Source organism: Pelodiscus sinensis, chromosome 21 (genome assembly GCF_052426305.1).
Source record: "Pelodiscus sinensis isolate ZL-2025 chromosome 21, ASM5242630v1, whole genome shotgun sequence".
NCBI lineage: Eukaryota > Metazoa > Chordata > Testudines > Trionychidae > Pelodiscus > Pelodiscus sinensis.
This window is the reverse complement of record NC_143072.1, coordinates 23,073,938-23,100,212: the sequence shown is the minus strand read 5'-3', so window position 1 is coordinate 23,100,212 and position 26,275 is coordinate 23,073,938. Positions and strand designations below refer to the sequence as shown.

Genomic DNA, 26,275 nt, shown 5'->3' with positions numbered 1-26,275 from the left:
GAGTTTCCCCACCTCCTTGAGGGAGGGTAGCTGTGTAGACAGGAGCAACCCTCCTGTTGACATAGTGTCACATACATTGGAGGCTAGGTTGATAGAACTACATTGCTCAGGGGTAAGATTTTCCACGCATCTGAGCAATGTAAATTTGTAGAATAGACCAGTGCCTGGTAATATAACTGGATTTAAGAATCAGCCACTACTGCTTCAATTTTAAATCTGCTATTACACAAGTTTGTTACTAGGATATTAAAGGTGTAATCCAGTTCTTTTATTACACTTTATTTTTAAAGATTATTACTCTAGAAAGTCAATGCTAGTAATATTTCACACAATAACATTGCTTGTTTTATTATTTGCTGAAAGTAAATATTTGGTATCTGACATGCAAATATAAAACTTTACTAATTAAACCAAAATTATTTTTTCTTTCTAATTAAAAGGTGTTAAATCTTCATCAATGTCTACAGGTTTTTCAGCCTGGTCACTGTCCTCTCTCAATGCTAAAATACTCGTGTTATGAATATGTAAACAGCTGCAATTAGAGACTATCAGTGACAGTTCAGTATCTGATTATATCAGACTATTTTTGATTATACTAAGAATGTGTCCTTGTTTGATCAGAATACTCACAAATTTAATTATCTGTCTGATTTATAAGGAAATAAGGAAACTGATGACATCATTAGCACACAACAATTCTTTTCTTGGGGTAAATGAGCCACAAGGGAACTGGATAATTGCTTTGTGAAGTATATGATATGATTATTGCTTAATTAACTGTAATCTTTCATTTTAATGTCTATTAGGGATTTCTGGTTCACAGAAAGGCAGCGCGCCCAGTTTACAAAACTAACAGTGTGAATTTCTTCATATCATTTGGGATTATAGCTGAGAGAGAGATTTCCTTGAAAATAAACTAATTCTATAAATATTTAGGTTATCTGAATGCAGCTCACTGTTTGAATGGCTATCTAACTGTGTAGCAATAATTAGTTTTAAGCTCTCTGAAGTGTCAAAAAAAATGTTATGTTGATACAACCTAACTTTCATTGACTTACCTGCAAAATAATTCAACTTTGGATCAGGCCCATATTTAGATAACTGGACATACTTAACTATCTTAAATTTTGTTAGAAGATTGCTCCACACAGAATAATGGAAATCACATGATCTTTGCCCATTAAGACTTATGTCTATATAGATACAATGTCTTGAAAATTAGAAATCCATTAATACATCTTAAATAGTTTAAAACTAAACAAATCATGATGTGTGACAAAGCTTCTCCCTCTCTCTCAGATGTACGGTACTGCTAGAAGATTTACCTGGCATTGCTGTCCTTAATTTTTGTTTTTTTGGAAAATAAAATGATCGGGCTGGAGATGAAGATTTCATATGCAACCCCTCTCCATCGCTGCTGCAGCTCCAGTGGGCACAGATGGACAGATGGAGGAGGGGTGCATGTCCCCCAGTTGAGGCAGGTCCAGGTTAGTCTGCTCTCTGAGCTCCCCACCTAGCATCAGGAATGCAGCAAACTGTGCACTTTTCCCTGGGGCGAACAGCCAACAATGATCCCATACAAATCGGGGTGGGGAGGGGGGAAACTTTGTCTGATTTTATGCATTCTTGTACGAATGTGCGGGGAGCCACTGCAGTGCCCCCCCCATGCTCTCCCCAAAAGTCGCCTGATGGGTGAGAGGCTTGGGACTGGGTCAGCACCAGACAGGGGGTGTAGGCGCCTCCCCTCCCAGCCACTCCTTTCACCTGCCTGGTGATTCTGTCTCTTTTCTATCTCATTTCCATCTGATTTAATGAGAAGCAATCCCATTTTCCTGGCACAACCAAACCCTGATCTTACCTTAAGTTATGATAATAGGAAGCTGTATATCACATTCGGGGGTCCTAGCTTTTACCATTTAGGGAGTCCTTGAACAGACAGATAAACTCTGTCAAATATATACTAGATAACATGACAATTTAACTTCTTTCTTCTGATTTATATTCATTAGACCAGTTTTGGTGATTGGTGTGAATTTGCAATGCAGAATTAACCACAATATGTTATACACAAGGACCACTTCCTCCTTTTGAGGCACTTCCCTTCTCCTGCATCCATTCATAGTATACATGCTTTATCCAAACATTTCCTGCTATTTAACATTAATCTTTATTTAGTTAATATTACAGAAATAATATATCACATGGAATATCATTCCATATGTTACTATTTTTGCAATATTAAAATATAGTTCAAATGTCAAAGGTATTTCCTTACTGATGTTCTCCTGTGTGTTTAACCAAACTCAAAGTTAACAATGAAATAATGTGAGTTGTTATGTATCAGTATCAGGGTGTATTAAAATAAATGATTTAGAATGTCTAATTTAAATTGAATTTAAGTTTTTCTTAAATAAAACTTCAAAAATTAAACTGAAATAACACTATGAAAAGGCCTAAACTATAATTATTAAAATAATGTATATCAAGTAATTTATATTCAAGTAATACATGTTTTCTGCTAGAATAGTAATAGAGATGTAGCTGTGTTAGTCTGGTCTAGCTGAAACAAAAGACAGGACTATGTAGCACTTTAAAGACTAACAAGACGGTTTATTAGGTGATGAGCTTTCGTGGGCCAGACCCACTTCCTCAGATCAAATAGTGGAAGAATATTGGCATGACCATAAATACCAAAGGGATACAATCAAAAAAGTGAACACATATAAAAAGGACAAATAAAATTTCAGAACAGAGGGGTGATGAGGGGGGATGTTAATGTCTGTGAGCTAATGATATTAGAGGTGATAATTGGGGAAGCTATCTTTGTAATGGGTAAGATAATTAGCTTCTTTGTTGAGACCCACTGATCATTGGCTAAGCACCTGAAACTAGAATTTAAGAACTGAAACAACTTTAGACACTAGTAGCCTCTTCTGCAGATGCAGAGAGAATATTTTCTTCCTCTTAGTTTATTCGGCTAATTCAATTAAATTATAAATTTATTCAAAGCTAAAGAAATTAATTGTTTACCTGGAACAAAAGCTTGTTTTCATTGTCTGTTAACAGAAACATAGTGTGAGGATGAGATGAACTAGTTCTAAAAATCTTGAAACATTTCAATTCACTAACCACAACTACTTATCTTGTCTGATGTTTTGGCAGTTGGTGGGTAGTGGTGGTCCAGGAATCAGGGCAGGGCCATGGGGATATGGACAGCAGCACAGGATGCTGAGGGTGTGGGGTGCGTGTGTGTGAGTAAGAGTGAGGTTGGGGGGTGAGGAGGGTCTCAGGGCAGAGAAGTCTCATTTGGCAGGAACCTTTTGTCTCTCCCCCCATAATGCTGTAGCCAAGAGTCAAGGGGGTAGAAAGAGTTTGGGGCAGGAGGCTACTTACCTGGTCTGGTGACAGGCAAAATGGTGGAGCCAGAGTCCTGCTGGTCACTTTCAGTATTGCATCCCACCTCTCTGTGCCCCTCCCTTTCCATGTTATGGAAAACAGTCCGATTCCTGGCATCTCCCATTTTCTTGGCACAACAAAACCCTGACCTTGCTTTAAGTTAGAATAAGAGGAAGCTGCATAGCAAATTTGGTGGTTCTAAGCTCTTATTTAGGAGTTCTAGAACAAATAAATTCAGATGGACAGATAATTGCATATTTCTAAAAGATATACAGGCAGTCCCCGGGTTACATGGATCCGACTTACATCGGATCCCTACTTACAAACGGGGTGAGGCAACCCCGCACTAGCTGCTTCCCCCCAGCAGACCAGGGAGACGTGAAGCTAGCGCCCCCCCGCCCCCAGCAGACCAGGGAGACGCGGAGCGGCTTTTCTCAGCAGACACCTCAGCTTGAGAATAAAGGACTGAGGGAAGTGAGGTGTGGGAGAATAAAACTGAGCTCTGGAGAAATGTTTGGCTAGAGTTTCCCCTACAGTATGTACTAGTTCCGACTTACATACAAATTCAACTTAAGAACAAACCTACAGTCCCTATCTTGTACGTAACCTGGGGACTGCCTGTAGATAGATGTAGTACATCTCATAAGAATATAAGCATATTAAGCAAGGCAGAATTTGAGATTTACAGATGAACAGTGAACTATTAACTGCAGTCTGCTTCTATAATTGAGGACAATTTTAATGTGAGTCTACTAATCTGTCATGTAAGTAATATTTTAAGACATGCCTTTAATGAAAATATTATAATTAAATATATGTAAAAAGTACCAACATACAAGAAATTATGTCAATGATAAATAACTTCTCAGAACTGCTTAGATACATCTGAGATGCACTCTTCCCTTTTTGCTACTTGTTTCTTATTTTATGAAAATGTAAGATGTGCATTTCAGCAAATGAAAATCTTTTAAACTTTGAGTTATTCGATCTATAATCCCCATTCAAGATTTTTTTTTAAATCTACAAATAGTAAAATACAATTTAATTTAAGTGTTTAACATCTTGCCAGAAATTTTTCACAGTTAATGTTTTACAACAACAAGAAAATGTAAATGTATTAAATGCAGATTTACTCACAGGCTTCGAAGAAACTGTTTGATTCTTGCCCTGCAGTTTCTATCTATGGCTGTGTACTCTGCTTTCAGATGCTTTGACAATACTATTGCACTGCTAGCTGTAAAGTACAGTAGTGCAATAAAGTCAGAGCATTCGTTAGCAGCAAGATGTAAGAAAGGTAAGTGGAAATAATTTTAATTAAAAGAATAACCTATATCAGCTTGAATAAGAATATTGAACAAGAAGAACGTTTTTATGCAGTAGGCGATACCTTTTGAAACAAGGGAAACCAGAATCCTGAACATCTAGGCAACACCATTTATATATACACTTTTAATTAAAAATAAGCTGCAGTTACTTGCAGGTGTCTTGAGGGTTATGGAGATTAGGCTAAGAGTGATGTTAATCAAACCTACTAGAAACAAAGGGATACAGAAATGTTTAACACATTGTGGAATGTCTTGAGTCACTTGACCAAGGGAAAGTGATAAAGACACCAAAAATCAGTTGTGAATCCAGTTAAGAATGTTGTGCTCTTGCCTGACAGTCACATTTCTGACTACATCTCTTTCAGGTGCATTATGCAGCTGAACAAAATGAGATGCCATAGGACAGATTCTCCAACTGGGTTCCATGGACTACTGGTGACCCAGTGAATTTTTATTTCTAGATGCTAAAATTACTTTAAAACAATTAGTTTCCTAATATTTTCTAGCCAATGCTGTGGCTATTACAGCAATGATACATGATCAAAATGAGAGAGGGAGCAACAGGATTGTGAATTAGGGGAGAGGTGTCCAAAAGGAAGTTTGCTTATTAAAATCTGGTCTACAATATGAAAAACAAAAACTTCAGAACCTCTAGGGCTAGATAATTCAATTGGCCATCTCCACTTCTGTGTCCTAAGATTCTTAACAGCAAGATTAAGACAAATGAAGGAACAGAGTGAAGGTTATTCCTGAGGGAATTCTATACCATTGCACATATTTCATATGTTGTGCATATTTTCTTTTGGAAAGTAGCTATTGCTGAAAAGTTGCTACAGTTCTGCCTTTTGTCCACTAGATGACACTAGAACACAGTATTCACTCTTGGCCAGCCCCAGTTATCATAGATAAAGAGCATGCCTTCTTCGCTGTGCCTGCTGGGCCAGGTCAGGAGAGAAGGGTTATGGAGAGGGTGTCAGACAGAGGCTTAAGGGCTAATGGGGGGGGGGGGGGGGAACAGACTGAGGCAGGGGCTGAACGGGAGTGGAACCATGGGGCCAGATAGGGTACATCTGCCCCCCAAGTGAATAACAAGCTAAGGGGTCAGTCAGGGTCTTCATGGGGGCTATTCCCAAACAATCCCTCCCTCAAAAATTTCCCCCCACCTATACCCAACAAGAATATTTCAAATTTATACCCAAACTCCTTTCCTGCAATTACTTCCCTCTTCCTCAGCCTCAATTTCCCCTGCCTCTCTCAAGCTTTTGCACTGCTTCTGAGAGGTATGAGTAATCTGGTTCTATACCATAGTTTAAATGAATTATTACATGTATTAATAGGCCTTGTAAGAAATCTATTTGTCAAAAACATTTCCTGAATCTTTTTGTTGTCAGTATTGTTACATACATACTTGCTGACAGATATTTTGAAATAAATTACCAAAAATAGTTGAAACTGGTGTAATTGTATTGTTATTTTTACAAATAAAATAACCAGAATTTTTAAAAATAGTGTGCGCAGAATTTAGTTCCTCCAGGAGTAGAAGTTGCATTAAACCCCTATGGCTGCACCCTGAGCCAGCTCTATAACTGTGACATCTTTACATTGTTTTCCTAGAGAAACCAGCATGATGATGTTCCTTTGTTTGTATGTGGAACATATTCCTTGTGCCACATGATCATAGTCCTGATGAAGACAGCAAGTGGGAAAAATGAGGAAATGACAATCCTACTTCATGGTTATTGTAAGTCTTCCAGACAGACTAGACATATATACTCTGACCTTTGAACTGTGATTCCATAAAAATATTACTAACGTGGACAGTATCACTGGCCAATGCCCTTTTAACATTGCACTGCTTTTTGTGCATGATCACTAGTAGTACAACATAAAAAGGGCACTCGACAGACACCACTCATCATGAAGTAAAAGGTAGGTAGGTCCAACATACTAAAAATACAATCAAATCAAAGGAACAAGACTGCTCTTAAACAATCATTTTAAATGTATCTAGCAATTCTGCTTTTACAATAAAGTATTGCATATTGAATGCATTTTATGCTTCCTCCAACATTTGAAGATCTGAACCTTAAAATACTTAGTAAAGAAAAACATCTGTTTAATCCATCCACCACCCTATGTTGTATAGTTTTCTCATTATGGCCTGATCCAATGCCCACGGACGTTAACAAAAAGGCTCCCAATTGAGTTCAATGGGCACTGGATACAACTTTGCACTTTTTACATAATGAATTTTACCACATTAAGGATCCTCTAACTCATGCATCAGATGAAGGGGGTCTTTGCCCATGAAAGCTCACTCTTTTCTTATTGTAATTTGGTCATTTTTTCAAATATATGCAAACTAGCTTCTAAGCTGGCTACAGTAGTCAGTTTTATCATTCACATTGCTACTAATACAATTAGTTCTTTTTAAGTTTTCCTACAAAACTATAGTCTATATTCTGTTCCTCTAGAAAAACTTTTAGTCTCATTAAGCACATACTGAAACTGAGGAAGTGTAAAGTACTATTTTATCACACTTGTATAGAAAGAGCAGATGACTTCATAGAAAGAACAGGAAGAACAAACAAGCTAAAGGATAAACACACAGAAATGCAACACTCTGTACCAGGATCAGTTAAAGACACAAATTCTCATTAATTTAGTGCTAACAGAGCTAGACACACTCTTTTGAAAACCTGGCTAAACTTGTATGCAAGAAATTAAAAAGTTTTAAGAACCCAAAGTTCTACCATTTTAAGTGTAAAGTGTGGTTTAAAAAACAAACATAAAAAAGCATGGTTCAAAAACTGGAAGTTAAATCCTAGTGAGAAAAATAGAAAGGAGCATAAACTCAGTCAAATGAAGTGTAAAAATATAATTAGGAAGGCTAAAAAGGAATTTGAAAAACAGCTAGCCAAAGCACTCAAAAATAGCAGCACAATTTTTTAAAGTACATCAGAAGCAGGAAGCCTGCTATACAACCAGAGCCACTGGACAATGGAGATGCTAAAGGAGCACTAAAAGACAATAAGGTCATTGCAGAGAAACTAGATGAATTCTTTGCATTAGACTTCACAGCTGAGGATTAGTGTGAGATTTCCAAACCTGAGCCATTCTTTTTTGGTGAAAAATCTGAGGAACTGTCCCATATAGACATGTAATTAGAGGAGGTTTTGGAACAAACTTATAAACTAAACAGTAATAAGTCACCAGGACCAGATGGCATTCACCCAGGAGTTCTGAACAAACGTAAATGTTACATTGCAGAACTACTAACTGTGGTTTGTAATCTATCCTTTAAATCATCTTTTGTACCAAATGACTGGAGGATAGCTAATGCAAAGCCAATTTTTAAAAATGTCTCTAGAGGTATCACAGCAATTATGGGCTGGTAAAATCTAACTTTACCAGACAACGTAGTTGAAACTATAGTAAAGAACAGAATTGTTGTGGGGAAAAGTCAACATGGTTTCTGTAAAGGAAAATCACGTTTCACCAATCTACTGGAATTCTTTGAGAGGGTCAACAAATATGTGGACAAGGGAGATCCAATGGATAGAGTGTACAGTGTATATATTTTAAAGGAAGATAATATTAACATATGGCAGGGTTTAAAAAAAAGCAGTAGAAGAGACAGGTACATCTCAAAACAAAACATATGGATATCACATTTAAAATCAATACTGAATGTCAGAGATTTGAGAAGAATTTGAACATGTCATTCAATTCAAACACAGTATAGTACTACCACTACAACCATTATTTGAATATGACATCACTTTAGTAGATACTAGATGACAGGAAACTGTAGAAGTGTAGTTACCATATTCCAGAGCATGACTTGGAATATAAAAGCAAGCTCCTCCCTCCAAAGGCAGTTTAAAATGTATTATTCAAATATGCAGTGAAGTTAAGATTTAGGTAGAATACATATTTAATTCAGCCACCTTTTAACTCTGTAGAATTAGATTCAGGTATTTTCTAATACACGTGATCCTACAGTTTTTTTCCCCCAATGATAATCTGATGTTGTCATAAAACCATTACATGTTACAGTGCTACTCAGAAGAATTTTTGGACTGGAATAAGAAGGTATTGTGGGTCACTCAATAAGATAACAGAGGCACACTAGAAGAACAAGCTTATCCATTTGGCTGAATGCCTTGCCAGTTTATTTTCAGACAACAAATGTTTCATTTGATCACAGCTGTTAATGTGTTAAAGAAACAAATTGAAAGCGGAAGTTAAACATGAATGGATGGGACACTTATGAAACTGAGAGAAGTAATTAAATGAAATAAAAAGGGCTAGTAGTGCTTTACTTTGGCACTTATGAAAGTAAAGGGCTTAAAAGCACTGACCACATTCATAGATATAAACACAAATATTTTCCCACAAAGCCCTGCCATTCTACTTCCTAGTTCTGAGTTTCTCTTGAGAAGCTTTTCACTCTGGCTGTGTCTACACTGGCATGAATGTCCGGAAATGCTTAAAACAGAATAGTTTTCGTTATAAGTATTTCCGGAAAAAGAGCATCTACATTGGCAGGATGCTTTTCCGGAAAAGCCCTTTTTCCGGAAAAGCATCTGTGGCCAATGTAGACGCGCTTTTCTGGAAAAGAGCCCCGATCATCATTTTCGCGATCGGGGCTTTTTTCCAGAAAAGACTACTGGGCTGTCTACACTGGCCCTTTTCCGGAACAGTGTTCCGGAATAAGGACTTATGCCCGAGCGGGAGCAGAATAGTTTTTTCCGGAATAGTGGCTGATTTTGTACAGTAGAGCATCGTTGCTTTTCCGGAAATTCAAGGGCCAGCGAAGACAGCTCGCAGCTTATTCCAGAAAAGCGGCTGATTTTCCGGAATAAGTGGCCCAGTGTAGACAAAGTCTCTGATTTTAAATGTATAAGACCAGGAGAATACAAAACTCATTTTCACTTTCCATCTAAATAAAGTTTCAATCCCATGTTTCCAGATATTAAAAGCCAAACTACTAATCTACTGCAATATCTAGCTCCCTGTATTTGATAACCTAGGTGAGATCTCTGTGGAACTATCAATGATCTGTTAGACAGTATGGCTACCTCTACACTGCAGGCTTTTTGAACAAGAACAATTGTTCTTGCGCAAAAACTTGCAGAGCGTCTACACTGCACATGCGTTCTTGCGCAAGTAAATTTACAGTACAGCGTTCGAAAACAGGGCTTCTTCCAGAAGAGTTATTCCTCTCCCCATGAGGAATAAGCCTTCTTGCACAAGAGCTCTTCCACAAGAAAGCAGTGTAGACAGGCAATATGAATTTCTTGAGCAAGAAACCCCTATGGCTAAAAGGCCATCAGAGCTTTTTTTTGCAAGAGAGCGTCCACACTGCCGTGGACGCCCTTGTGCAAAAGCACATGACAGTGTGGACGTGCTCTTGTGGAAGATCTTTTGCACAAGAACTCTTGTGCAAAACAGTTCTTGGAAACTGTTCCGCAGGAATTTGCATATCCTCTTTCGACACTTTAGTGTAGTCTAGATAAGCCCTAGGGATATGAATGGTTAACCGGTAAGCCTCACCTTTAATGGGCTGCAGCAGAGGGGCCATTCCAGCTCAACCCTTTAACACAGTGTTTCCCAATTTTATTTGGCCACAGAACCCTTCTGAACTCGAAAGAATTTAGTGGGACCTCTGACTGACTGTGCACACAGCACTGAGTAGTGACATCATCGTCCCCACTCTCTGGCTAAAATGGCATTACACAGGGACACTTACTGTGGCAAACACAAATGAAAATTGTTTTCAATAAAATTAATAAAATGAATGAAAATTCCATTCTATTACAATAATTCAGGTTGCAATGGAATTTTCTCACGGAACACTTCTTTTAATTTTGCGGAACCCCGGGATTCCGCAGAACACCATTGGGAAACACAACTTTAACAGGTTAATCAATTAATAGGATTTTACATCACTATTAGACAGGTTACCAAAACATACAAAATTATTAGGACAAATAGGTAATCAGCAAATTATTTGGAAGTTCACTGACAAATAACAGCAAGAAATTATATATAGAGATACTTTGCTGAATCACATTTCACTGTGTGTAATTATCATAAAAAAGCCTATACAATGTATGTTTATGATACAATGTAAAAAAAATAATATCCATAATAAATTAGAATACACAGACCATTCCCAAACATCTCCAGCCAGGTTAACAGAGAAAATTATAAACAAATGTGCCTATAATAACCATCCCAATAGCTATTTATATAAATTAACAAAAACTCTAGAAACAAAAAAATAGCTTAGCCTTTGAGATACCTCTTGTAGGATTCCACAGAAGGGATCTGGTGCTTATGAAGGGGAAGTCCTTTCTACAACCTAACTGCACAGTGAAAGTGACTTGTGTTGAAGCACAGCTATTAAACATGACTGGAGGCAGGAAAAAAGGCAACCATGTTACATAACATGACTTGTCCTGCCTGGGGAGTCTGTATCAAACAATGCCAAAATTAAGTTAAAAGATTTAGGGACTAGAATGACTGAAGTATGTATCATCCTTCCCCTATTAAGGTGAGCATACCATACCAGACTAGGTAAGAAGATTGATTTCTTTGCCAGACTGAAAAGGCCCATGAAAGATCTCCACCAGCATAATCAGTGGAGAATAGGCAACAGGAGCTCTACCCCAAAATAGAATATCCCTAATTTTGACCTCTCATCCTTCAAAGTAAGTGGAAACCAGCCCAAGTGAGTTCTTCGCCCCTCAACCAGAATGGATCAACTTCGGCACAGCTCTGTCCTTTTTCCCCTATACAAGAATGGCCATGTTTGACAGAAGAAGTGGCCTTGATTAAATCTGCTCCAGTTTCCCCCCAGCCTATCTTCAAGATAAAGAGGAAAGTGGATCAGTCTAGTGGCCCTGCTCCATCAGCGAATAGGATGAGAGGCAAAAGGAACACACAGAAAAATTCTGCTCCATGATAGGGATGTAAGAGAGTAATTGTTTAAATTGGTAACCAATAAGCATTAATTTATCGGTTACCGAAATGGTTACATGCCAACACCCGGGTCCATCTCCCGGGGATCCGACTGCCACCCCATACTGCAGCCTTTGTATGAGAGTCTGCAGTGCAGGGCAGTAGCTGAATCTCTGGGAGTGGAGGCCAGCACACACTGGTAGCCAGCCATACTCCAGGGGAGCCAGCATGTAACTGTGTAACCTCTAAAATTTTTAGTGGCTACATGGTTACAAGAATAGCATCCCTTCCCCCTCTCCGCCCCCCTGCAAAAAGAAGCAAATATAAAGATTCTCCAGCACACCTGTGCCACGATAATTACTTTTCTGCATATAAAAGCTAGGGCCTGCATTAAGGGGGTAGCAAACAAGGCAATAGCTGAGGCCTCATGCGATGGGGGCCTGCTCAGGCTTCAGCCCCAGTTGGCAGGGGTCAAGGCCCTGGACTTCAGCCCCATGAGATGGGCAGAGATCTCTGTAAGCTGTGTGCTTGGGAGACCACCCAGGAGGGATCCCAATGCCGAACCAGCTGACTGGCAGCGCGCCCCCAGGAGCTGTGCCTGCCGGTGGTGCACGTCCACACACGGTGGACTACAAAACGTATCCTGCGCATGGATGGAAAAATTTAGCGGGAACAGCGGCGATGGGGCTTCAGCTTCCTGCCCTGGGCCGCACCGAGTCTGTTGCTGGCCCTGCCTGGCGAACCCGCCTGAAACCTGTTTGCAGCCTCCTGGGTTGAGAGGCGCCCCAACCTGCGAGGAAAATGGGCCAGTCCGGGCAGCTTCTGCTTCACCCCACCCCCCCCTCCTCACCAGCCCGGGAGAAAAATGGACCGACCCGGGCCAGCGCTCCACAACCCCGCCCCCCACTCCGGTGAATGGAGCGGCCCGCCAAGCACTACCGCGGTCCCTTTCCAGGGTGAAACCAAAGCGCACAGACCCAGGCGGATCTGCCCTCCCCCCTTCTCGAAAGCGAATGGACCGGCCCAACGGGCGAGAGGAACACCCTTTCGCGTCCCGCTTCGATCCCCATCTGTCCCCCCGAGTCGGGATGGGAACGGCCGCTTACCTCCAGCCGCACCCCAGAGGCAGGCCCCGCCGCCTCAGGCGGGACGGCCCCGCTCCGGGCCTGGTCCCTCCGCCCCCTGGACTCACCATGGTCTCAAGCTTGGTAACCGCCGTCTCCATGTTGAATAGTTGACATTCCTCAGGCGGCGAGCTAGCCGCCCCCTTTTCCACGGGACGGGAAAGCCGGGGGTCGCCATTGGGCAGCTGTCACTCACCGCTTCATTGTGATTGGCTTGCCACTGTCACAGACTCGCGCCCATTGGGCAGAGAAACAGCTAAACGCTGTTAATGACACGGATACTGTGGTTGGTTGGAAGAGAAGTTGAACCCTTTGATTGGTTAGTAAAGGAGAGCTGCGAATTATGACTGGCTGCGAGTGGACTCCAATTGTGATTGGCTGAGATAGGAGGTACAGTAGGTAATAGGATAGAAGGGTTTTCACTGTTTTGTGATTGGTCTGTCTCAGGGGAGGGCGGAGAAAATAGGCCTCTTTTTCGTTTATCTTGTCCAGCGCTCTCTTATTGGCGTCTTCCCCCTCCCAACGTTTAATCTGATTGGTCATTTCTAAACCAGACACTAGCAAACTGATTGGTTGGACCGAAACCTTTCCAACCAATCGCGCGGCTATTTTCTTTCGTTGCGTCGCAGGATGCGCGGATAGCAAATGAGAGCTATGCCGGCATTGGGCCTTTTTCCCCTCTTCCTCCCTCTCTTGTTCACGTCCGGCGTGGACTGGCTGGGCCTGAATTCCCTGCACCAATCAGGGCCCGGATAGCTCTGGCTGGTGTCGGCGTCAGTGGGAGGCAGAAGAGAGCGAGGCTGCGATTGGATGAGAGTGGTTGGGCTAGCGATTTTGAATTTCAGGGACGTTGCCCGGATGGATGGGCAGGTAAGTAAGCCAAGGAGGGGGTGAGACTTGCAACCACCTCCCCCACCCGGGGCACAGGGGGCGGTGTGGCTGGGGCAGCACCACTGGGGGGTGCTGAGCGGGGGGAGGGGCATGGGTGGGTAGAGAAGGGGGTTCAGAAGATCTCTTGGCACTGGAAAAAGTTCAGACAAGGGCAACACAAGCGATGAGGCTGCTCTATGGGGAGAGGTTAAAACGCCTGGGACTTTTCAGCTCAGAAGAGAGGCGGGGGATATGGTAGCAGTCTATAAAATCATGACAGGTATGGAGAGTAAGGCAAAAACACGCACTTGTTCCCATCACTTAAGAGCTGTAGGCCACCAGATTAAAATTAGCAGGTATCAATAGGGTTGCCAGGCATCCGGTTTTGAACCGGACAGTCCAGTATTTGAGCTTTCTGCTCAGGAAATAAATTAAAATATAAATGCCCAGTATTTTCTAAATAAGATGTAATGTAGATTGTGATGTAATGTCAATTGTGTCCGGTATTTTTTTTTTTTTTTTAACCATCTGGCAACCCTAGGTATAAAGCAAACAAAAGGAAGTTTGTCTTCATGAAGCACATCGTCAACCTGGGAAGTCTTTGCCTGAGGATGTTGTGAAGATCAGGACTTTAAGAGGGTTCAGAAAAGAAGTAGATAAATTTATGGAGGACAGATTCATCGAAGGCTGTAAGCCAGGATGGGTAGGAATGATGTCCCTAGACTCTGTTTGTCAGAGGCTGGGAATGGATGACGGGAGGGCTCACTTAATGATTACCTGTTCTGCTTGCTCTCTGTGGGGCACCTGGCATTGACCACTGTTGGAAGACAGGATACTAGACTAGATGGACCTTTCGTCTGTCCTAGTACGGTCATATTTATGTTCATGCCCTGCTAGGCTGGTGGGTACCCTGCCACAGGCAGGCAGTACAGTTTGGGAACCTAGTTATCTGTTAAAGAATGAGGCAACCTGCAGAACTCCTTGCCAGAGGAAGACCAGGACTTTAAGAGGGTTCAAAAAAGAAGTAGATAAATTAATGAAGGATAGATCCATCAATGGCACCTTAAACACTAACAAATTTATTTGGGCATAAGCTTTTGTGGGCTGGAATCCACTTCAGCAGATGCATAGGAGTGGAAATGACAGAGACAGACATGAATATACCAGCTCATGAAAAGAAGAGGCCAGTACTAACTAGGCCTACCCCCAAAGTGGATGTGACCCACTCCCAATAGTGAATGAAGTGTGAATATCGAAAGTTGCTTTTGAAGTGGGCCAGCCATTCCCAGTATGTATTCAAATCCAGATTAAGAGTGTACTAGTTCTCAAGTGCTCAAAGGCCCTGCTGTGCTAGGTGCTGCAGATAGGGTTACCAGGTAGCTTCAGAAAAAATACCGGACACACTTGATTGCGGGGGAGAAGGAGGAGAAGGGACCTGCCGGGAGGGGAATGGGGCTGGCTGGAAGGGGGTGGGAGGGGAGACGGGAAGTAGGGCTGGCGGGGAGGGGATCGGGGGCAGTGGGGCTGGCCGGGGGAAATTGGGGGAGGTGGCTGGTGGGAAGCAGGGCTGGGGGCGGGAGCTCGGAGGCAGCAGGTATGGCTAGGGGAGATGGGGGGGGGGGGGGCAGCCGGCGGAAAGCAGGGCTGGTTGGGGAGGAGTCGGGGGCAGCGGGGCTGGCTGGGGGGAGATTGAGAGGAGGAGAACCGGCCAGCGGGAAGCAGGGCTTTCCGGGAGGGGGTCAGGGGAGTGGGGCAGGCTGGGGGGGGAGAGAATCAGCTGGCGGGGAGTGGAACTGACATGGGCACATGCAGATCCCAGGGCACTGCCTGTCCCGCACACAGTCCCAGCGATGCACGAGCGAGTCCGGTTACGGCTCCACAACACGCTTGAACAGTGCTCAGGAGCATAGACAAGCCTTCTCTTCCCCAGGCGTCACTCCTACATCAGACACAACCAGAGGCTCCCAGCGCCAATCGTGCCCTACCTCCCAGCCACTCCCCTCTCCAGGCCTTTGTTGGGCGCCCAGCTGGAAAACCAGGAAATACCGGACATTGCACATGTCTGGTATTTTCTGAATTTTTTTTACCTGACAGAGGCCCCAAAAACTGGACTGTCCGGTTGGATACTGGACACCTGGCAACCCTAGCTGCAGAGTTACATACACCTGCATCATGAACTGACTGGTCAACCATGCACCTCATTTGGAACCTGCATCGCACAATTGGGCAGTGAAGAAACATCCTCTCCTCCAAACAGGACTCTGTTAAACATAAACAACTAGAAAGAAATAAAGAGAAAGCAGCATTTTTCTTTTGCACAGTAAATTTCCAATCCTGTATTAAGTCAACATTCAGCATTAAACTTTTGAAAGAATGACCATAATGTTTTGTTCAGATTTATGAACAATCCCTGTTCCTGAGGTGTTCATAGCTCTGAAGTGCTAGTGTACATAATAAAACATGGAGATTGTCTCTAACTAGGGAAGACACGATGGGAGAAAAAGAAAGATTTTGTTCCCATTTTACAGATGGAAAAATTGAACCCAGTGTGAGTACCAGTCCGGTGTCTTAACCACATGGAAATTCTTCTCTAACTAGAAGCTGAGAGGAAAGTGGCTGACACTTAAACAGTGACTCTATAGCCATGTTAGTGTGTGATTTCCTGAAGAGGGTTCCAAATTGTGTTGCAGTTCCCCAAGCATATACTAGATGCAGGTCCATTTTATTTTAATGAATGGAATGTAAATTAGTGAATAGCAATGAAATGAAGAAACCTGTTTTTTAAAATGAGGTAAATGCCTCTCTGACTATTCATTTGAGAATGCATTTACTTTGAACTCTGATACAACCTAAAATAATTATACTGTAGTGCATTATGAAAAAGGAATGGATTCTTTGTTTTGAGGCCTTAGTGCAGCTCTCTGCTCTTAAACTGATCACTGTGCAGAGATGACTGTTTGCATGGGGATTACTAGACATACAAATTACTGTGCTTCAATGCAATGGCAGCTTAGCAGCACACAGCCATGCTACTTAACTCTTCAGACTGGGAGTAAAGCTGAATAGTTGAACTAATTGGAAGTGCAATCTTAACTTCTTTAAGCTCTTATTTTTGTAAAGTAAATTAAAACATTATTTTTAAAATCCTATGTTTAATAGGCTGCAATATCTTGATAGCTCAAGAGTTGTTCAATTAGAACATAAACTGTGCTCAGCTGTCTCATAACCTTTATGTGGGCTGTAGACATGTCAGTCCCAAATACAGAAGATGGTACAGGCAGTCCCTGGGTTACATGGATCCGACTTACATCGGATCCCTATTTACAAACGGGTTGAGGCAACCCCGCACTAGCTGCTTCCCCCCAGCAGACCAGGGAGACGCGAAGCTAGTGCCCCCTCCCCCAGCAGACCAGGGAGACGCGAAGCTAGTGCCCCCTCCCCCAGCAGACCAGGGAGACGCAGAGCGGCTTTTCACAGCAGACACCTCAGCTTGAGAATAAAGGACTGAGGGAAGTGAGGTGTGGGAGAATAAAACTGAGCTCTGGAGAAATGTTTGGCTAGAGTTTCCCCTACAATATGTACCAGTTCTGACTTACATACAAATTCAACTTAAGAAGAAACCTACAGTCCCTATCTTGTACGTAACCCAGGGACTGCCTGTATTTTAAAAGAAATGACCTCACCCAGCTTCTCTTTCCAAGAACCTTTACAGAAATTCAAACTAAAAGCATTCACTAGCCATGGCTAGCAGAAGTCAGACAATCCCACTACAGAGCTTGTGCCTAAATTCTCTAACTTTAAAATATTTAAACTAAAAGCTTTAACATGAATGTTTGTTGGATGGAGGCAGGTTTTGACTTATAGGTACCAGTTCAAACATGAATACATGGTGGTTCAACACACAACCATCAGGTGGGAATGGCTGTGTATAATGAGTTGATAAGTCTCAGTCTGATTTTCAGTAGAGAGGTATCCATGTTACAAAACCATTACCACAGCTGGCACAATTAAGAACTGCTTCTTGGCATTCTCACTAGAGAAGAGGTAGATTGAACAAGCCAAGGAGAATGTACATCTTTCAAAACATATCTATTCCATGGAGGACAAAGAGAGCATTCTTTTGGCACCCTTAGAGCAAGCAGTGCATTTTACAAAGGTCCTGGCTATATTATTTTTCTGTATCTTGTGCAGAATGATGTGGTGATTTCCTCTTAGCAAATCTATGATTTGCCCTTTCTTCCCAGTATCCCTTGTTAAAAATTCCTGAATGTTCACTGGCATGGTGTGGTTTAAAATGGGAGAGTTTGAAATGTCAGTTTCTACATCATTTCATTAGCTACCTTAACCTACCTTAAAGTTTGTACATGTTATCAGTGATCAGAAAAATCCTCTGGAAGTAATACAAATTTCTTCATGCTTCTAACCATTACTTCTGTTCTAAAAAGATAATTCCAAATATTTTGAAGTGGGACTATTGACATGCATTCCCTCCTCTTTTTCACCCTCTTGTGGCAGTTTGCTCTGTAATAAAAGTAGGATTATAAACTCTTGCTTAGTGATTTTAACTGCTCTTGATCTTGGTTCCCTAGAAATAATGGCAAAGTACAAGCAACGCCGGCGGAAGCTGCGGGCCCGGGCAAAACTTCTAGTGAACAAGAAAGGCGATGTCACTAAAGTGCGGTGCTTGAATCCTCTCCCTCAAAGGTAAACTCACATTACATTTAGTTTTCTCATTAATCCAATTCATAGGTCCATTGCTAGTTCCAAACAGTACACTGACTCACAGACATTGTAGATGGAGACTTGTTGAATCCCATCTACTTCATGGCCTGTCTGCTGCAGAATTGTTTTCTCTTATATATCTTCCAGTGTCCTTCCTGTCCAATTGTATTTTAAATGCCTCAGGAAATGGGGCTTGAAAGAGAGTTGTCACAAAAACTCAGTAACTAGAGCCTGAAAAAAACTGTTAGGAAAATCTATACCTTTGCCAGGGCAGGAAAGTTTCCCTACACAGTACAATGCAATCTTTCCTACCATTCCCTTTCCCTGCACTGAAGTTTAACCCAAACTCGCCTGTTCTATTGACACTTGTAAATTACCAGCAAATTGATCATAGTTATATATCTGGATGGCTAAATTTCTGTATTTACTTGTAAAGTTGAATTTGAAATTTTCTTATACAGGTTATTGAATGGTCTTCCTCCAGATTCTCCCCACAGCCAAAGTAGCACCTTCTCAGTCTGGCCGTTAGTCCTTCCCAGTGTAAAGAATGCAGTAAGGCCCCTGGCAATGACAGCATCGTCTTTGTACTGGTGGTGCCAGAACAGTGTTGCACAGGTATGTTTTCTAAATCTCTGTTTTCTACCTGTGAGAGATCACCATAGAGCTCTGGGCATGTATACTGAACCTAGCTCCAGAATTAAAGTGTAGTTATTGGAAAATCTCTGTCTAGTAGGGATGGATGGTGTAAATGTGTGAATGGTTAACTAATGAATCTGGGCTTATCGGTTAACCTGCATGGTTATACCCTTCCCTTTGCTGCCTCTGTATCAGAGAGGGAAGGGGGGCAGTTCTCACAGGGTTATACATTTCAGCGGTTATACGTTTACCAAAAAAAACAAACATATTTTAACATCCCTATTGTCCAAGGAAAGGCTTGGTAGGAAATTATTAAGGTTCAAGTGGAGGTATCATCTGTTGGGAAAATAGGTTTTGTAAAAGTACCCAAAATTACAGTGACATTGAGATTGCATGTAAAGCTGGAGATTTTCATTGCAATATTTGGAGTATTTGCAATGTCATAGGGCCCAGCTTGCAACTCTTAATGGTCTAGGAGATAATAGTGTATGACCTTGATGGGTCAGACAAAAAATGTACTGTGGGGTTCAGGGTTAAAATTTGAAAACTTATTGAGAATCTTACCAAGGAAACATGGCCCATCCTTCAATTCCTCAGTATCAGTTTGAAGACCCTTGCAACATTCAAACTTAGCAAATTATAAGATTTGAATGTATCAAGTCTGCTTTTCTGGTGTACTCTGACCAAAGGATGAGAGAGGAAAAAAATGAGAGAGTAGATTTGAATTGGCCAATCCATGTTGCTCTTTGCCACTGAATACAATCAGAAGATTTTTCAATGATTTTCAATTAGAGTTGTGCTCCCGAGTCACTTAAAGTGTTTTTGAAATTTCACCTAGTGTGTTTAACTCTGAAAATAATCTTCTGGTTTCTTTGTGATGCTTAGAGTTTTGAAGTAATCAAAGACGCCATATTTCCTTCGAGACTCTACCTGCGGCAACTGAACATGCTGAAGCAACAGGTGGAAAAGCTGGAAACTGAATTTTCCAGATTACAAGGTGTGATCCAGGTCGGTCACATATTATTCCCATTAGCAATGTGATTTTTCTCATGTTTGCCTAAGCTGGTGGCTTTCAACGCAGTCCACGTCCATGGACTATTTTGAAGCTTTCCAAAGGGGTCCACATCTCCATTCATAACTTTTTAGAGGGCCACAAAAAAGGCACTGTCTTAAGCATTTAAAACGTGTGGTCAGTGATGGAAGCTAAATTTGTTTTTGCTAAGTGTATGCTACTGAAGAGACCCCACTGCCTTGAAATCCAGTAAATTAAATATTAAAAGAAATATTAAAATTAAATATTAGAAGAACTTTTGGCCTAAATATTTCCTCCTGCTGACGTTTAGTAGAATATAATTGGATCACAGACTACATATAACCAGAAGTAGGGAATGTTCTCTGAGTTTTGATGATCAAATGAATGTAGTTAATGAAACTTATGCCATCAAGTCACAGAGGTACTTCTGAAAATCCCACCCCTAATATGGAATAGAATTGGAAATTATACAGCCTGTGTAAATAAAAAATACCCTGTATGTCTTAAGCTGAGTGGATCTCAAACCCATTTGATTGCCCCCCGCCTTTGTATTTTTAGTCATATATTCTCTCCCCACCCCCAAGAAAATGCATACAGGGAGTGGGTTTTTTTGTGATGGTACTGCCCAGTACGCAGTACTGGCATCTCCAGTCAGAGCTCAACAACTTTTCCCCTGGAGTACCGGCACTTTTTTTTTTTTTTTTTTTTAAACAAAAAAAAAAGCACTGCATACAGCCACCTGGCTCTGAAGGCAGGGCAGAAAGCAGTGGCTACTGCCTGGGTACAAAATACATACACATGCAGCCACCCCTCTCTGAAGCACAATAGCAGCAGATTTAGCACCCCATTGCCACCCTTGCTTCTGCACTGCCACTCGGGCTGACATCCAGAGTCCTGCTGCCACTAGGTGAGGGTTGGGTAGGGTGGTGTTGCTGCCTCCCTGTGAGATATTAAGGGGGGAAGGAGAGCCCTCGTGCCAGGGCTCCAGCTGTCCCTTTTTCCACGTCTCCTGGTGTGCATGGCCCTTCTGCACACACCCCAGTCACCCAGGGCTGACAGCCAGAGCTCTTCAAAAAGAAAAGAAAAAAAACATATTCCCCATGGTTTGAGAACTGCTGTCCTAGCTCCTTTAATTGGAAAACACTTCGTGTTCCCTACGCATGGAAAATTACTGAAATGCAGCCATCATGGGGCTGGAAGGCAGCAGTTAGCCAGCTGGATGATCACTCCAGTAGCAGGCACGTCATGGGCCTGGCATCCTGGATCAGTGGAAGTTAGGAACCCCATTCCCTACGCATTGCTATTCTTTAAACAGTTAATGTAATGCTCTTCATTTTGTCGTCTTTTCTTCTCCCTAGATGAATGGGACTGTTGTTAGTTCCTCAGAAAGCTCTCCTTGCCGAAGGTGTGATAAGCCATTACTAGCTGTTCCTGTTCATGCACAGATCGGTGTGGCAGACCCAATATCCCTGCCTTGTGCAGGAGTGCCGCAACCTGCATCGGTTCCCCATCCTCCACCTCCACCACCTCCTCCTCCTCCTCTGCCACCACCACCTGCACCTGTCCTACTTAAAAAGGGCAATGGGACAAAAGCACTTCAGGTAGGGCGTAACAGAATAACTATATTTCTTCAATTGGTATTTGATGGATTTTTGTATGAAATAAGGAAAACATGAGAGCCATATAATTTGCTGATTCTACTATTCATTCCAACTTCCCTTTGTTTTCAGGCTACATCAGTAAAAGATGGGCCCATACAAATCACTCTCAAGGATCTCCTGAACGTGAAACTAAAGAAGATACAGAATTACACAAAAACAGGCCAGGTAAACTGAAGGACGTGTAGGTAATTGTGTAACTGGATAGTACTGTTCTGGGGCAAATCCTGCCTGCTGTGAAACCAATGTGTTCCACTGTGTGATGGTGGGAACCTCATGCAGTAGCTGTAGAACCCATATATGCTGGGAAGCCTTATTCTATAGGGGCTCTGTGGACAGTGGAGATCTGAGTGCAGGATTAATGGTTCTGCAGAGCAGATACACAACCTTTTCTCTCCCCTCCCACCCACGCCAGTCTGAAGTAGTAGCTGTGGAGCAACTCCTTTGCTTGGTTCTGGGGAAAGATTGCAGTCAGTGCATAGTTCATTTGGTTGGGCTGTGCACTATACCCAGGATTTATGTCTTGAAGTTTTGTTCTGACAAAAATAATTCCTGGTTTCCCTGGACTGTGTCAAAAATGGCTGCTAAGTTGTTCAGCCTTACAGGGTATAGGTAGGTGTTAGCTGCCTAAATGCCTTTGAGAATATTGGCTGTGGAGACCAGAATCATATTTCTGATCTTTCTTGGCTTCCGCAAAACTTCTTTGTTCTTTTTTTAGAACCATGTATTGAATTTTTCAGACCACGGTTGTAACCAAGGCTAGTGTCTGTTCTCTGGTTAGCTGAAAAATTGCATTTGACAGTTCAACTCTCAACCATTCTCCTAAAAATAAACTTAAGCCCCAACTATTTCTTCTGCCTGAATGAATATTCCCTATTGAAGTGCTGAATGTATGCTATTCCCTTTGATCTTTTCCATCTCGTGTGGGATGTTTATTTTAAAACATTTATGTATTCATGTTCTTAGCTAGCCTATTCTTTTGCTTATGTTGTTCAAGACAATACATTTTGGGATAATGATGAGAAAACTAATTAATAAAGTAGTTCACTGAATACATTATGAGAGATTTGAGATTTCAGTTAATCATAGCTAGCATGCCTATATAAACCTTCAAAGAGCTCTACAAACATTTCATGATATCCATCCTTTATGTACAGTTCATTCAAAAACTTCAATGGGCTCACTCCAAAGATGAATTTGGGCTCATCGACTGACTAATCCCGTGGTATCCAACATGCTAGCCACTAGCTACGTGTGGCTATTTGGCCAGTTGAGTGTGGCTAATTGGCTTGAACAGTGTCACTATTTGGCCAGTTGAGTGTGGCTAGTTCACTATAGCCTGCTTCAGAACTGGTTGGACACCATGGGACTATTCCAGTCTCCAAATCCATAGTAATATATGTGCGTAAATATTGTTATCCTAATTTTGCAGATGTGGAATTTGAGGCAGAGAGGTTAAGTGACTTCCACCCGGGTCAATGCATGGGAGTGCTCCTTTTTAGTTTAGGAAATAGCATTCAGTATTCATGGAGCTTTATGCATGTGTACATTTTAACCATATATGTACATATATAATGTACAATGCTTTTATGGGAATCTTCTATAAAATGGCTATTTTTTTTCAAAGGTATATTCAATCTTAATGACTCAAAAGAACTGATGAGCCATAATGCACTAAAAACACACATGGTATACATATTAAATAGATTGTATGTTTAGTGGTGTCTTTTAAAATTTATTTTTGGTAACATCTTTCTTTTTAATTTTAGGCAGGCTCACCGGTCAAGCAGCACAGGGCATTAATTACAGTCTCAGATTTACAAAGCATCAATCTGAGACCTAAATCCAAGCTGCCACCAGCTCCTATTACAAATCTCTTAATGTAAGGATGTTTCTACATTCTTTGCTATCAAACAGAGAAAAGATGCTCTATGTTTAGAATAAGAATTATTACTGATAGTACTGAAAAATACGTTGGTTTTAACATTTTGGGGTTTGTTTTTTTTCCAGTACTCCCAGCAAAAATCAAATAGACCTTAGAAAACATCTTAAGAAAGTCAATATTCAGAGGTAACTTCCTTTTGGTCATCTTTTGTTTTTTAACTAATCAGAAATAAGAGTAATGTCCCTTACAATTTTTATGATTTCCTCAGGAGTCCTGGTGGAACTCCATTGACTAACAAAGAGAACATGGAAACCGGCACAGGATTGACACCAATAATGACACAAGCACTGAGGCGCAAATTTCAGGCAAGGCTTTGTGTTTAAGCCAGTTTCTTGTTGCATAAAGTTTTGGTCAGTTTTAAAAGCCCAATATAAGATATTTTTCCAAAACAGTATTTATCTCATGTATAGTACCATTAAGCTGCATGGCGCTTGGCAGACATAAAAGATGTCAGTGTGAGGTGAAAGCTCTTGATGCTTCACTCATAATAGTGACATTTATCTCTAATAAACTTTTCCTTCGTAGATCTTAGTGTTTTATGTAGGAAGGTCTTTATTCCCATTTTACAGATGGGAAAACAGCTATAGAAAGATGATGTGGCTTGCCCAAGATCAACCAGCAGGTCCTGGACAGAACTGGAAACAGAAATCTGCTCTCCTGATACCGAGTCCACTGCTTCATGCTACCTACTACTTAGTTAATGTATATGCAGTACTTTGAGAATGAAAAGTGTACTCTGAGAATGAAAAGTGTGCTAGAAGAGTCACATATTGGTAGTGTAAAAAGCAGACTTGATTGCTTAAATGTAATTCAAAACATAACAAAGGGTTCAACATGCACAACTGGCAGCACTGAAGGATTCTTCATCAAAGGGTGTCTCTGCATGCTCCTATGTGTGGGGATAACCCTTGCAAAGTCTCCCCCATGTTCAATTCTCAGAGTTCTTTTTCCATAGGGTTTTACAATTTAGGAGGAGGAACTCAGAAGATTATGTTTGCATGGCACTTCATTCCAAACATTTGGGACTGAGGTGGGGCTCACTTAACATGCTTCTTTCCAGATGTCTCTGAGATTCATTGGTTGCAGGAATACACACTACAAGTGGGAATACGCAGAGGTTCTCAAAGAACTGTGTCTTACATGATGGTAGCATTTTTTTGGGAACCATTATTTAGAAAACAATAACCAATAAACAAGACAGCTTCTGACACTGGAAAGACACTGAGGTTTTAAAATGTTTTCCATGTTAAGAATTCTCTTAGTTTACATGCTCGTTTACACTTAGGATGAGATGAATAAGAATTACCTGCTTGGAAGTATGTAATTGTTACTGAAAATTAAAATCTAAATATAACTTGTTCTTACTTTAACAGCTGGCTCACCCAAAGACTCCCTCTCCAGCTCGGTTACATAATGCAAACAGCTTTGATGAGCAGAACTAGACCTGTGCTGCAATGTTTTTATATCAATTGAGGGTCAGTAGCTACTTGTCTAACCCCAGTTTTATATCACTAAGAGGTAATGAATTTGCAACTTTAAGTTTAGCACACATAAAGTGCCGTTTTTGTTGTCCTCAAGAAGTAAAGCCTTCCCCCGAGGGTCCTTCTACAGTGCCTCAATTTTGACTCTGGAATACCTCTTTGAAGTCTGAGAAGAGAATAAAGTCTCATTGGTCTTTTGGAATCTTGACTTGTGTTGAAACTTCCATAGAGTGTTGTCTTTTTGTGATATAGATGCATGTGTTCTAGGAAGCAATTTAAATTGAACATTAGACTGACCTTTTAAAAGATGACTTTAGCACTATTTGTAATGTTAGAGAAAACAAAATTCAAAAGAGGGAAGTAATTTAGGACTTCAGTATCTCCAGTAACAGAGAGGTTTGCAATATTTTTTATAAAAGTTATGTGACTCAGTAAGAAAGTATTAACAGTTTTCCAGCATATACCAGTTTGGCTTGTTTTATATTAACAGTAACACACCTAATTTGGGGCAGTCCTGCTTAGTGCTACATTCTCCTAAATTCCTGGCTCTCCTACTGACTTGCTATGTCACCTTGGTCACTAAATGTATCTGTTTCTCCATCTGCAAAATTTGACTTAACATATTGACCTCACAGGAATGTTGGGTTTAGGAACTAAGTAATTCTATTATTGAACTGCTTTGAAATAGAAAGCTCAAAGATCCTAATTGGTGTTCTAGGAATGGAAAGATCATGGATCAAGATTCCTAAACAAGACTATAATTACCATTAGCCATCTTGAACTTCCACTGCTGCTATTCAGATTTCTTATACACATTAATGCTGCATATTTTCCACCTTTGATTACTCATTTCCTATTGTATTAATTAAGTACATCTTAATAGTATCCCAGTCTTTTTGAACTGTAATAGGAATGTAGCCATGTTAGTCTGGACTTGCTGAAACAAAAGACAGGACTATGCAGCACTTTAAAGACCAACAAGAACTGTATTTTTCTAAAACACTGCTACAATTTTAATTTGAAACTAAATCACTGTAACAGCCCTGTTGACAGACTGAATTTTATTTCCAGTGTATTGAATGTGCAACGTTTTAAGGGGGAATGAGCTGGACTTCT

General features: G+C 41.1%; 2 protein-coding genes across 10 annotated transcripts in view; one reads left to right on the top strand and one right to left on the bottom strand.

Moving 5' to 3' along the window:
- SKA2 (spindle and kinetochore associated complex subunit 2) overlaps window positions 1-13,036 on the bottom strand; it is a 30,779-nt gene extending 17,743 nt beyond the window's left edge. The window contains exons 1-2 of one of the 4 annotated variants that reach the window (XM_025179313.3): window positions 3,394-4,584; window positions 3,031-3,056 (exon numbers count right to left, since the gene is read on the bottom strand). In XM_025179313.3, coding sequence (XP_025035098.3) covers window positions 3,031-3,056; window positions 3,394-3,520 — 153 coding nt within the window. In that variant the 5' untranslated portion in view covers window positions 3,521-4,584. Of the gene's footprint in view, window positions 1-3,030; window positions 4,585-12,796 lie in introns of those variants that run through there. The other 3 variants (XM_014581376.4, XM_089772206.1, XM_075904686.2) reach the window with 3 other exon arrangements.
- Window positions 13,037-13,182: 146 nt separating this feature from the next.
- Window positions 13,183-25,871, top strand: PRR11 (proline rich 11). 6 transcript variants are annotated; one of them, XM_014581374.4, is made up of 11 exons: window positions 13,320-13,684; window positions 14,226-14,373; window positions 18,274-18,388; window positions 18,868-19,021; window positions 19,928-20,050; window positions 21,434-21,676; window positions 21,806-21,901; window positions 23,503-23,615; window positions 23,744-23,803; window positions 23,887-23,983; window positions 25,052-25,871. In XM_014581374.4, exons 3-11 carry the CDS (start codon window positions 18,279-18,281, stop codon window positions 25,118-25,120), a joined length of 1,065 nt encoding a protein of 354 aa, XP_014436860.3. In that variant the 5' UTR covers window positions 13,320-13,684; window positions 14,226-14,373; window positions 18,274-18,278; the 3' UTR covers window positions 25,121-25,871. The 6 variants fall into 6 exon arrangements, with proteins under 6 accessions (XP_025035097.3, XP_014436860.3, XP_006138723.3 ...); XM_006138661.5 differs by having other exon boundaries at window positions 14,226-14,387; XM_025179312.3 differs by lacking the exons at window positions 13,320-13,684; window positions 14,226-14,373 and adding an exon at window positions 13,183-13,204.
- The last annotated feature ends 404 nt before the right edge of the window (window positions 25,872-26,275 follow it).